This window comes from Alosa alosa, chromosome 16, assembly GCF_017589495.1.
Source record: "Alosa alosa isolate M-15738 ecotype Scorff River chromosome 16, AALO_Geno_1.1, whole genome shotgun sequence".
Classification (NCBI taxonomy): Eukaryota; Metazoa; Chordata; class Actinopteri; order Clupeiformes; family Clupeidae; genus Alosa; species Alosa alosa.
In genome coordinates this window covers 20011363-20025041 of record NC_063204.1, presented here as the reverse complement: position 1 = coordinate 20025041, position 13679 = coordinate 20011363, and the positions used below count along the sequence as shown (strand labels likewise).

Genomic DNA, 13679 nt, shown 5'->3' with positions numbered 1-13679 from the left:
AACATTGCACTGTGAATTCGTGCCATGCACTGTTCATTTGTGTAAATTGTAAACAGAGATACAATTTAGAGGAATGTTTTTCCTTTCTTCCCAAAAAATGTGTGTGTGATTTGCATTTTGTGGTTTCCTATACGGTCGGCTATGATATGGCCACAATAACTTCACACTGCACAAGCTTCTCACAGTGTTTACTACCACAGAGCCTCCTTCTAGCTGTGGCAAGACAGAACCTTAACCATAAAAATGTCATACAGTGTGGTCATCACAACCATTACAGTAATTGTGCTCTAGTCCCAGCCTTTCCCATGTATGTCCCTGCATCACTGGAACTGGATAATGCCAGACTGTTTCCAGTGTTGATTAAGGCGAGGTGTATGCACATGCATCTTGGCCATAAACCAGATCATAAATCAGGCGCTAGAGTCCATGCAGTAATCCCTTCCCCAGTGATGTATAATGCATGCCTGTTAATTGCCCCTGACGAAGAGACTGCGTCACGCCGTCTTCCTGTCATAACACTTTGTTAGGTTCTTACCACAATTACTGTAATAAATTTGACATTGGCTAGACACAAACCGCGGCATGTCGTAAATGCCAAAAATCATGTGTCACAATCATTTTATGCATCTCACACACTAATGAGAATGAGCAGCAAGAGCTTTACATTTATTTATTTAGCAAACACGCTTATCCAAAGAGACTAACGATCAGATAAAGTGTGTATTGTGTGTTCATGTCATGTAGGCTATACATTCTTCTGGGAATGCGAAACTCTGATCTTGGATGATGGTAGCTCCCTGAGCTAAAGAAATAGCACCTTCTCATATTTCCACAAATATGTAGTCTACCAGAAAACAGCCACTAGTGTAAGACTAGTGTGCGTCATGCCTACAGGCTCACAGTGAGTGAACAAGTGATTTTCTGAGGCCAGACCATTGGGTGAGTGACGGTTGGCAGGGGCGTGGTGGAGAGGATTTAAATGGAGGCATCTATCCATAACAGTGGTGGTTTCTGAACTCACCTGTCAGCAGTAATGTGCCCAAGGCAAAATAAATAAATAAATAAATAAAATAAAATGCTGTTACAAGGGGATTGGATTTTCCCCTTTTAGAATATCTCTGTGTACTCTTTTTACTTCCCAGGTTTGCTTATGCTAGATGTGATATTGTCTTCAGAGCTGTTACATTCAATGCTTAATGTTACTTAAACTACATTCTACAAGCTCTATGTTTGATTGTTAGCCAGGAAAGCTTTGCAGAGGGGAAAAACAGATTCCACCAAGGATCTTTCGGCTTGTCACAAAAGCATCTTGTAACAAAAAAATGTTCTTGAGCATTGATAAAGCATTTACCCTCAGTAGTACCCTGGTTATTCAGCTGGAGAACACTTCTAACTATTGGAAAATAAATTCCCAATTTGTTCTGTTTTCTTTTCCTCTATTTAGAGCAATATGGCTTTCCAAGAACTTATGAGAATCCCTGAGGAGTTTGTGTGAGGTCACAGATGAGAGAGCTATATAAATAAATGGGTACCGTGCTGAGGAAAAGCATAAGTGTGATGACTTTAATGTGCTATACAGCGGTTGGGGCATGGCTGTGAAATAGGAATAGAAATACCATCAGTGACATACAACCTATTGAGCTGTGCAAGGTGCAGCTTCTGAATAGTTATTGACTGGGAATTGATATTTTAAAATCAGATATCAATATCTGAATGGCTCAGAATGTCATGAAACTAGTCTGACATCTGATGTCTGAAGTTATTCTAAATCCATTTAAAGTTTGGTGTTTTTGTGATTAGCCACTCACATCCTGGTTTAATGATCTTTTCATGTTACAAAGATTTTAAAGTGGCAGATGAGGCAGAACAGTATGACATTAAAATGAATGGTAGCTAATAACACCATCTCGATGTGATAAAGTACAGCTTTCTTACTGTAATAAGCATCTTTAGAGCCTTTGCCTGATCATTTCTAGTATAATAACTGAAGAGTACACCAAAACATTAATAATCTTTTTGAGGTCTGCAGTAACAGATACCTGCCATCTGTAGACTCTAATGAAATATAATTTTACTTGTTAAGAGTCAGATGTCTCTCCAGGTTTTTTCCTCTCAACCTCCTTCTTCAACGGCACTGCTCTTTTCATACTCGAGGGAAGTGGTGGTGGTGGTGGGGGGGGGGGGGGGTGGTAAAAATAGCTTCTAAGAAGGAGCCATATGCCAAACGATATCAAATAATTTCCCCATACATCAGACATACAGTAGTTAGTGAGCATGAATGGCTTCGGCTTTTAGTAGCTCCAGAACTTCTCACCCAAGCTTGTTTGTTTGAACCTCAGTGGTTCAGTAGGTCAAGGAACCTTATGCCAAACAGGATTCATACAGCACTCTAATTTATTATGTACCATGGGTTTGGACATATGGATGCGTTCAGTCCTCCTGTAATAATCTGCAGCAGTGATATCTAACCTACTTCTGCCATGTGCTGTTTTCTCTATCTCTAAATGTATACCTTAGAATGGCAAAGGAAAGCTCATGCCATAAAGTGTGACAAAAAGCTATTCAGCTCACAGCATAAGGATTACCTCCTCTGGCTCTTGCTCTGAAAGACCTCAAAAGCCTTTTGACAGCAAACAAGGGCTGGGAAAAATGATTGGTGTGGCATATAAATAATATGACAGTTTATTTGGCCATGACAGTTAAGCATGAAGGAAGGCGTTTGGGCAAACATGCATGAACAAAATGCTCTCAGCAAATAAAAAAAATTAAATATTATCCAGAACAGATGCTAGATGCCATAAATTGTGGTTATAACTTTCCTTTTAGCATTTCCATTAGCACCTTTCTGCAGATACCCTACACTTCCTGTGGCTTGGTCTGGCCCTTTACATGAGTAGTGTAATTGGTTTAAACTCCAGAGAGCTGTAGGTCTTTTGTTCCATAATTGAGCAATAACAGGTTGGGAAAGATAAACCCCAGTAGTAATAAGATACAAAACTGCATCTGAAGCAAACATCTGTTGGATGGCCCTTGAGAGAATTCGTAATAGAGTGTGCCGACATATGGACATGTACTGTACCTCCCATATCGACAGGAGTTGATTGGGTTTGTGCCACTTGACAGTTCTCGAATTGCTTTCAATTCCATTGTCCCACAAACTGTTTCTGCTTCACCCACCCTGAGAAACAGTTCTTGACTAAAACTTTTTTTCAGACAGAAATCTCTCCTGGCTGTGTTTTGGTGCACAGTAACTGATAGGAGCCATATGCTTTACGAAACACTGTGATTCCTCTCTGCAGCCTGTCAACTCAAGAGAGCCTTCATCATTAAAGGCATTTCTAACTTTAGAGAGCACTATTTTGATTTACATGTGTGGGTGTCAAAGCAACACACCCCTAACAGCTTCAGGATTCGGGCTATGAGATGCTACATGATGAATCTCCAGCCTTAGTAAGTGTTCCCTACTAGATCAGAAGATAAAAATAATTTATGGTCTAATGCCTTCTGAGGAGTTTTTGTGCTTTCAGCTGGGTTCTCACTTGGGAAAGATTACAGGCTCAAATCACAACACAAGCTTTTGTTATGGCAGCCTAATCAAAAAATAGATACGCTGAGACATGTGATCCCGAAAAGAGGTTTTTACTTATTGACCAAAGTAGCTCCAGGACACAGAATATGTGAATATCACTCACTCATAAGATGGCACTTCTTCAAAGACAAGAGTCAGATTGTTTGTGTACGTTTGACTAGCATTGCATGTGTGCAAGACTTGTTTACACATACATTTGTATTTGTGTATGCCTCTATGTCATACACAAATTATGTTTTTTTACACAAAAAAGCATGTATCTATGTTTGTGTTTGTACATGCGTGAGTTTGTATATGCAGCAGTAGAATTCTATTGTTTACTGATTGCAATCATTTGATGTGGTGCTAATGTGTTGCATGTTCTTAGGTTGCTTGATTGTTTTTTGGAATTATACTGTACACAATCTGTATACAATCACTGTATACAATCTGTGCATGGTGATGTGATTGCTGTTACGACAATGTGAAGGGCACACATCAACATTACACAATATGTAATGACACAGTTCCCCCTTTCTAAATGACGGCACACACACACAACAAAAAAAAAAACATTGAAATAATGGACTCACACTCAGTCATACTCTAAACTAGTGCATATTTCAGAATCTAATCCAGTTTCAACAATAACAGCAAATCAGTGCACCTGGATGCCCTAGACATTTGGTGTTTTCTCAGTGTCCCAAAGCATAGCTAACTGCAATTTTACACCGTGTTTGTCATCAATGACATGCATTGTTTAGCACCCATCAAGGCAGCAAATGCAGTATTTTTGCTGTGACAGCCTTTGTTGTCTTTGTTCCCTGAAATGTATTGTTTATATAGCACACCTAATGAGGACTCAATTATTGTCTTTCCGCAGTCTCTGTAGTGCCCAGACTAGTTGTGTATTCATGCCGTGTATGTAAGAGCATACAATGTATCCTTTGTTCGTTAATGACTTTGATGCCTAGGATACATTAGTGTGAAACTGATCTAAGATATATCTTTGAGGGTAATTGATGATACTCTCCAGGTGCGTTCTGGACCGAGGACTGATGAGAATATTGCATTAATGTACTAAAACCGTTCATTCTTGTGGAGCCCTCTATCATACCATTAGTATTGAGCATGTAAACACACCATGGTAGATGTGATGTGATGTTAAGTTTCCATGACACATGCCATGCCATGCCAGTGGTGTGTGTCATATTAATCAAAGCAAAAAAGAACAGCCCGACACTGTTCTCTCCTCATAGTACAGTTTTGTAACCTGACATTTTGGTCAGTCAGACCTGCATGTGAAGAAAGCAGTCTACAAAAAGACAGCAGCATCACACTATTCTTTATGTCCTATGATATTTACATTTTCAGTAGCTGCGCATGGTGTGCTAATCCTCTTATCTACTTGTAATACGAAGCATCATATTGCTTTTGTCAGTAATTGTTATAAGAGTGTTCACAAAATTTGATGTGTTAGCTTTATAGCATGCTACATGTGTCTACCAGCATCAGTGCTGATGTGACATCAAAAGAATGGTGGCACAACACACTTTTTTGTCTCTTATATCTGTAGTCACCCCACATCATCATCGCCGACAAGAGGGTCCCTAAAGCTCTTGTAAAGTAGTGGGAGTCCATGATTCTGTCTGCTATGAAGATCCCTGAACCTCTAGTAAAGTGCCTAGATGGAGCCTGCAGCCTGTGTTCCCTGTCTGCTTGCCTGGCCCAGTTTAGAATGCGGTACAGACCCCCCCCCCCCCAGAGGGCGAGCCCCCCCACCACCACCACACACACACATTCACACACACAGACCCACACATTTACACACACACACACACACACACACACACACACTTCCTTCCTTCATTGGGAAATATTAGTCTACCTCTCAGGACGCCGCTCCTCCCTTCATAATTCACTGTTAGGGGTTTCTGTGCAGGACGGTGGCCTGTTAGGGTCACGTCAGTAAAAAGCGTCCCTGCATGGAGTCACCTCGCCTGTGGGGTCCCTCTCCTATGGCTCCTCTGCGAACAGCAGTGATTCATTTAGACACACAGCAATGGAGGCCCTGGGAGGGGGGCCCGCTCTAGTCCTCCAAGTCAAACCGTCCACGTCCACAAAAGAATCCACATTTAATTATCTGCACACCCTTCGCCTCTTCACCTCATGGGGTGCTGCCTTGGCATGCAATTATAGTACGATGTTGGAAGTGAAATCAACAGGTGTTTTGTTTTTGTTATGGTGGTGAGCCATTTGTTTGCATTGGGTGTTAGCAGAGGGCTAACCTTAGCTTGTTTTTCCGCGTTGCCCAGGTAACCTCTCGAAGACCTGTACTGCAGATGGCTGGTCGGATATGCAACCCATGGCCATTGCCGTGAACTGTGGCTACAACATGAACAGCACAAATGATGATGTAAGTATAAGGAGTTATTATTTGTTTGTTTGAATTTTAAAGTTTAATATTGTTTTCTCTGTCTGTGTTCCTTCTTTCCTTGTTCCTTTTTCCTGCACATTCTTTCATTCTTCCTTCCCTTTTGTTCCTTCTTCTTGTCACATCCTGCCTTCTTTCTTTCTTTCTTTCTTTCTTTCATTCTTTCATTTTTTTTGTGTCTTTCATTCTTTCATATTTGTTTTGTGTCCCAAAAAGAGAATGAAACAGAAATGGCACCTGAACCAAATGAAAGCATGAGTTTGATTTTTTTTCCCCCGTCCCGGACACCTCTGACTGAAAATCACCCGTGTGATTGTCAGAGTCGGTGCTTTAATATTCTCCATCTCATTTTAGCTGGCCGGGCAGCGTGCACCACCACAATGACTCACCCAAACAGTCTCCAGGGCCTGATCAGAATGCCGAATGCTATGGCACCGCAACTCTCTCCATATCTTTTCCAAGAGAAAATCAATCATCGGGATTAAAGCACAGGACCTGAGTGGCATCCCACAGAATGGGCCACTATTTGTGTTAATAAAGACAGTAGGGATTTCATAAAGTTGTCAGTGGTCCATGGTGCTAAATAACATTTGTATTAGAAAATTATAAGTGAATTGGCAGGGCATTCCTTTAAATTAGCTACATATGTGGCCTATTAAGGCAGTGGAATGAGCATAAATGCATAAGAATGAGTACACAAGGAAGTGAAGCAATCAGGAATCAATAAAACCATGGAAGCAAAAGGACTCTAAATATGATTAGAGCCATAAAATAAAGAGAATGGGGAAATGGAAAACAAAAGTAAGCAATAAATTAAATGTAAATATGTGCTAATGCATTTCAGATTCATAACAATGCATTACACACAGAAACATAATCAATGAGTGGGACTTCTTTGGCAATTAAACTAAGTAGCCAAAATTGCATCTCCAAGTGGGCCATATTTAGCCTCAACATTCCTCACAGTAATAGGTGTCTTGTCAAAGGCTTTCATATCCAAGCCGATTTATGTATTTGCGGAGGCAGAGTTGAGGCAGAAATCTTTAAATATACTGTCAAATATCCCGTGATGGGCTGGGGAGAAAAAAAGAATAGCGCTTACAAGGTGGTAAAAGCCTTTCCAGCATGGGCTTCCTGCTGCGAGACAGTGGGCAGCTCATTTCTATTCCAGCCAGTTAATCCACAGGGTCCTTGGGATGTGGGGTCTTTAAAAGGAATTTGATGTTGAGGGTGACAAGCCTTCAGGAAGTGATTTGGGTGGCTTACATCGGCTTTTAGTCACGGAGTGTGCAGGGCGGTGGGTATATTGAAATGACCCGTCTACTCGTTATTTTGACCGAAACTTTTGTTCTTTGGTATTGTAGACATGTCTGAGACGATGTGTGTGGGAAGTCGTATACTTGTCTTCTTGAAGGGCTTGTGTGCATACTGTATGTTTTTATGTGTGGGAGTGTGTGTTTTTATGTGTGGGAGTGTGTGCTGTACTGTACTGGTGCCTGACGGAAATACAGAGAGAGAGAGAGAGAGAGAGAGAGAGAGGGAGAGAAAGAGAGAGTTTGATTGATTTTTCACAGAAAATAGGACCACTCAAACGGTGGATTCACGCTAACACAGTGGACTGTTCTACCCGACACCATGCAAGCTGAATGAACTTTAAGATTATCTGTAATAATGGAAACACAAACACACTAAACGCATTACTTACACCTTGGATGTGTAATAGTGAATCATTTGTGGCTACATGTCAATGACAAGAAGATAGATTTGTACACATTTGTGTTTCTTGTCACTAAAAAGTTTGATGAGTGTTTAGCCATGTTTTAGGCCTTCAGCTGTGACCTGTCATCATCAGAGGTCATTCGCTTCGAAATGGCCTTCTGTCCACGTAGCAGTGATTAATGAATGAGAGCTATTTTATTTTCACTAATTTCATTCTTCACTATTGCCAGCTTCAGTATGCACTGTGGAGAGACAAATTTCGCAGTTTCATATTGTTCAGATGAGAACTGCAGCCGTACAACTTTATAATTGAGCTTTTTGAGACTGAGTGTATTTTTTGACCTTATCAAGGAAATGAGTATACTTTAATTTCTAATGTTTCAGTTGGGTGGACGAATTTACAGCGATTTTGAGGTTTAATGCCCTAACCACAAAATCCTACAAAAAAGGCCCTCAAAACATTTTAGGACTTTTTGGAAAAGAAACCTTTTATATTTCTAATGACTTGTTTGCTGGCTGCTAAACAATCCCCATTTCAAAATATTGATGAAATGGCCGCCAGTGTATATTGAGGTTAATTCAAATGCATAATTAATAGACTAGCTTTACCCTGGATCTGTCTGTGCTCGGAATGGATTTGCATTTTGCGCTGAAGAGACATGAAAACTCTTAACCGCCCACTGGGTTTTTGCTTGATCCTTTGATAATTGCTCAGTTTCAGGCACTCATTTGTGGACATGTGAGTGGCCTTATCCTAGTTGTGTAAACATTGCCTGTGAATGTGATCTTATTTGGTTGGGAATTACGTTAATTTATGTAACTTTGTTTTTTGATACTAGTTTCTTTTTGCCTCACAGGGCACATTCTTCCGGTCGGTGAAGATTGGCTACACCATTGGTCACAGCGTGTCTTTGGTCTCCTTGACCACTGCTATAATAATACTGTGTATCTTCAGGTAAGACTCCATATTACTTTATTCAGCGATGGAAAACAATGCATTCATATTTCTGTGGCTACAGACAAATGCCAGTGTGTTGTTGAAACATTCAAAGACACGTGTGGATTAGTGACGAAGAGTCATGTGTAGCACAGTCTGAAACAAATCCAATCTGTTGCTCTTGAGGGGTGCATTTCCTGAAAGCATCACAGCACAACAGCCATTGTTAAATGACAGAGAGACAAGCGTTTGGAACTCTATTTCTCTCTCTCTCTCTCACTGAGAGATCTATGGTTGTTGTACAGCAGCTATTTCGAGGAACACATGCTCTAGGTACTACAGAGAGTCATGCAACTCGGCTGCCACTCAAGCACAGTTCTAAATATCAAATATCAACTCCTACAGTCTGTGGCATTTGGCAACAAAAAAAAATGGCCTCATTAGATTTTAGTCTGAGTGCCTGACTGAACCTCAGCAATTACACATTTATATAATGATGGCCTCTAAAGAGTTAGCTCATGAATAAATCTTACTGAACATTTCGCTGTCAGGGACATGGATGAGTAAGCCTTTGATGGAAAACGTGCCAAACAGATCCACAGGCTTCCCCAGGATATATTAGATCAGGTAATTGAAGGTAATGGGAGTTGACCTCCAAATCTCAGCTTCTAGGGGACTCTGTTCCATTGATGAACCAGAGACTCAAAGATCTCTGCTAATTTGACCATTTGGACTGTCTATGTTTTAGTAGTGTGAAATATTAATTATATTTTATATCTATAAAATGCTGTTTTAACTGGTGAAAAATAAGTAAAATGCTGTTTTAACTGGTGTTTGACCTGGAAATGTATGTAAATATGACTGCATAAAGATTTAATCATACAAATCGTCAGCACTTGACACCACATGTGATTGATGGCAGCCTTCACCAATTGAATTACAAGCTAATGTCACAGATGAGTGAGTTCCCATCATCTCTGGCTGATTCCTTACCAATAAGGTCTTCATTTTAAATGCATAAGGGTTATTTGGGAATACCAGATCACACACTGGAACAGTCTCACTGCAGAAAGGTCTATCATAGGACTGAATTCTATTCCATAAATATAACAAAATCTAGGTTTTGTCAGACTCCCTGTTGTCATCCACGGTGGAACTTTCCATAGACACTCTCTCATATCTAATCTAATCAGCCCGCACTGTAAATGACCAGCTACTCAACATTCTAAATATTTACACAGTGAAGGGCATCCTGAAGTCAAACATTTACAGTAAAAATCGACCATCGCCTACCAGAGATAGGATGGTACAGACCGTTTCACAACGCTCAAGCACTCACACTCCCCAGAGCCACAATAGCTGGGATGTCCCACTGGGATTGTCTTTGTATGGAGTGAATGCCAGTGTGGTAGATGTAGAGGAACAGGACCTGCCATGTTGACATATTTGTAGGGGCAAGTCAGGGGGTTGAGCATGTCCCGCAGGACAAATAGAAGTAGAATAGAGAGAGAGAGAAAGAGAGAGGTAGAGGAAAGAGACAGGAAGAGAAAAAAGAAGAGAGGACAAGAGAGACGAAAGAGAGGAGATGATAGAGAGAGAGTGAAAACGAAAAGAGGAGAGTGAGAGAATGAGTGAGTGACAGAGGCAGCTCATCTATACCTCTGTCCAGCAAGGCCGTTATCTTAATCCAGTCTGTTATCCTTTTCTCCCTCTGAGAGCGGACAAGCCGGCCACGTGAGCCTTGAGCTGAAGCACCAGGTGCTCAGTGAAGCATCTGTAATCTAAGGGGGCCTTAAGAGTCGAGACTATTCTGCAGCCTCCACTTCGCTCAAAAAGATAGAGAGAGAGAAAGAGAGAGGAGGCGGAGGAGAATAACCTTGCCAATCCATTCTGGAGGAATTCTCGGACAAGAACGGAGGCTCTAAGTCGAAGGCAGACACCACTACGAAAGTGCCGATGGCAGCCACGGCAAAATCAATGACGAGTCTAAATGCTCAAAAGCTCCCGTCCTCTGTGCGTCAGGCGGAGCAGCACAGATTACTTATCATCTCCTTCCAGCATCCTACACAGCTATAATGATTCTCGATCACATCGATCCTAAAGCTGCCTCGCCACTCCAACAGGAAAAAGAAAATCAGTCTCCACTGGTTCTCCAAAAACATACGAGATCTAAAGATTCTGTTCAGATCCTCATGCTCACATGAAGCCCTTTGATTAATACAAATGGTTCTCTATGATGACAAATATACAGTATCTGTGAAAGCTGTGATGAAAGATCCAGGAGGGCTACTCAGAGTGGAGGCTTGCAGTGAGGGTTTAATATGGCTCTGTGGCTACACTGAAGCATCAAAGGTCTACATAGAGAGATATTTATAAACTCCATCTGCGAGGACAAGTTAAAGAAACTCTCTTGGTGTGCATTTAGTCATGGGAAGGCAAAGGCCGTATTAGTTTTGTTTTTCATCTTTTCTCGGTCTGACTAATTGTTTGGTTCTCTGAATAGTTATGAACAAATTCTGTGGAGTTTCTCTGAGTCACCTTGGCTGAAAGCAGACGTGGCTTTTTTTTATCATGAAATAAAATGAATAATAGGAACGTTATGTGTGTATCTCTCTCTCTCAAGATCATAAATCACCGCTCTGTGGTTGCACACGATGTGAAGTATTTTTTTGTGGTAACGAACAGAATGTTTGGCCCTCCTCCATGGAGCTTCTGGGACATCTGCAGGTAATGGAGGCAATTTGAGAGTCCACTTTCGGAGTCACCGGGCAGGGCTTTCCGCATATCCACCTGGGTACACTTGGCTTCACAGCATGTCCTTAATGTTAAGAGGAACACTGATAATAAGCAAGACAATAGCCAAAGCCAAGTGTGTGTGTGTGTGTGTGTGTGTGTGTGTGTGTGTGTGTGTGTGTGTGTGTGTGTGTGTGTGTGTGTGTGTGTGTGTGTGTGTGTGTGTGTGTGTGTGATGAATTGAATTCAGCAGATTTGGAACAACATCTCTGCTGATATTCACAGTCCATGCTGCACATCTTATTTGCAAACAGAACCATCAGGGAAATTAAGCCTGTCTTGTGGTGAGTCATTGCGGAAAATTAAGTCAGATGCTTTGGGTAGCACTTGAATAAATTATTATTAAACAATTATGTCCATTTACTCATTCATCATTCTTTGAATAGTACAACTTTGGACAGGAAAACATTCATCAAACAATAAAAACAATATATTGAATGACCACCCTACCCTACAGCATAAAAAACATTTCAGAAAGAATTACAAAACTAACATTGCTATTATTATTTAATTTATATTATTATATTACTTTAATATTCTCTGTGTTGAAGATTGTCGTATATGCATAATTATTTAGGAGAAAAAAGTGACATGTCTCCTCTCCCACAAAGAAGTTGCCAAATACTGATTTATCCCACTTGACATGTTGTTTGAATTCCGCTTGGTTCATTGACTTCTTTTTAAGTTTTTGTGTCATGAGGACGCCAAACTGCTTGACTCTCAATCAGATGCAGTTGCTTTATTCGATATGATCAAATCTAGGCTTACTGAGTGAGCACGGCTGCAGAGAGACAGAATGAGATCGCTGAGATTGTTTCCTAAAATACAAATCAACAAAGAGACCTTTTCATCAACGCTGGGCTCAGGAGCCTATTAGGGATTTAGTTTGTGTCTGCACTGGTAATAGCATGTTCTTCCTGTGGTTTTTCGCACACCTCAGATAGAAATGAGTGCAAAAATAAGTGTACGCAATGTTTTTTTCAATACGAAATCCTGTTAGGTCCCTATCATTAGCCCTTTTCTTGCCAAGGCAAATGGTCTTTTTAATAACTAATCATGTAGTCAACCTTGTTTTGTGTTTGTGCATTTTGAATGGACCATGGACGCGTTGCTGCCATTGACTCTAATGCCTCTCCCATACCAAACAACTGTGTCCTCACACTAACCAAATAGAATTACACTCTGGCTAGGTTCTGGCAGTTTGTCAGAGGGTAAGTGTATCTCTGTCAAGGCTCTCAGAACGCTATGTGCTCCATTTAACCCACGGACACCCATAAGCTTCTGTTTGAACAAAAACAGCCCCTTGTGAGCAAGGGTCATTTACTGGCATTTTCTTGTCTTGGTGGAGGGGGGCAGAGGAGAGGGGGGTGTCGCAGAATGTTCTCTTGGCTTCATAAACACCACACACAAGCATCTGTGTGGTGTTCTAGGCACCACTTATTTGAACAGTGTCTGGACAGGCACGACAAGTGCACAAATCAGAAATGGCTTCCAAACAAATAACACTGTGATCCGTAGAGGCTCCCCAACAGTGGCATTGAACCAGTGCTTGCATTTGAACAGCATTAAACTTGTTTCAGTCACTCTTGGGTAAATTAGATTTTTTGAAATCCCTCCAATATGTATTGTTGTAACTCCACTGGGGCACGCAGTTATGAACTGAAGAACACTGGGATGTAATTTGTTATATAATTATCCTTAATTTTGCTCATTAATTTTGAGTGGAGAATGTGATTAGTATCCAAGAGGTTTCTTAATAAGCTACAGAACTTTGTCTCATCTTCTGTCTCGTGTACACATGTAAGATTGTGTGTGTGTGTGTGTGTGTGTGTGTGTGTGTGTGTCCATTATGCTAAATTCAGTCAGTCATCCATCCCTGTGTATGACTGGTAAGACCTCTCAAAGGTGTTGTTCTTTCCCCCCAGAAAGCTTCACTGTACCAGGAACTACATCCACATCCACCTCTTCCTGTCCTTCATCTTCAAGGCCATCTCCGTCTTCATCAAGGACGTGGTCCTCTACACGCCGGACGACGACTATGACTGCACCTCCAACGGCTCTGTAAGTCCTCACTCCTGATTGGAGGAGAGATACACTGCATTGTCACTGCCGAGGGTCATACCCTTTTGGAGCGTTCCACTGAGATGTGTTCCACTATGTGAGGATAAGCCATTCTAAGAGCTTGGGGGAATTGTATGCTGGTGCTATCGCTTCTTTGTCATGGCTTA

General features: G+C 41.1%; 1 protein-coding gene across 3 annotated transcripts in view; it reads left to right on the top strand.

The window, feature by feature from the left end:
* The window catches only part of vipr1b (vasoactive intestinal peptide receptor 1b), a 57759-nt gene that overhangs the window by 19811 nt on the left and 24269 nt on the right, over positions 1-13679 (top strand). For all 3 annotated transcript variants that reach the window (XM_048266655.1, XM_048266658.1, XM_048266657.1), the window contains 3 exons: positions 5884-5984; positions 8579-8676; positions 13377-13512. In XM_048266655.1, coding sequence (XP_048122612.1) covers positions 5884-5984; positions 8579-8676; positions 13377-13512 — 335 coding nt within the window. The remainder of the gene's footprint in view (positions 1-5883; positions 5985-8578; positions 8677-13376; positions 13513-13679) is intronic.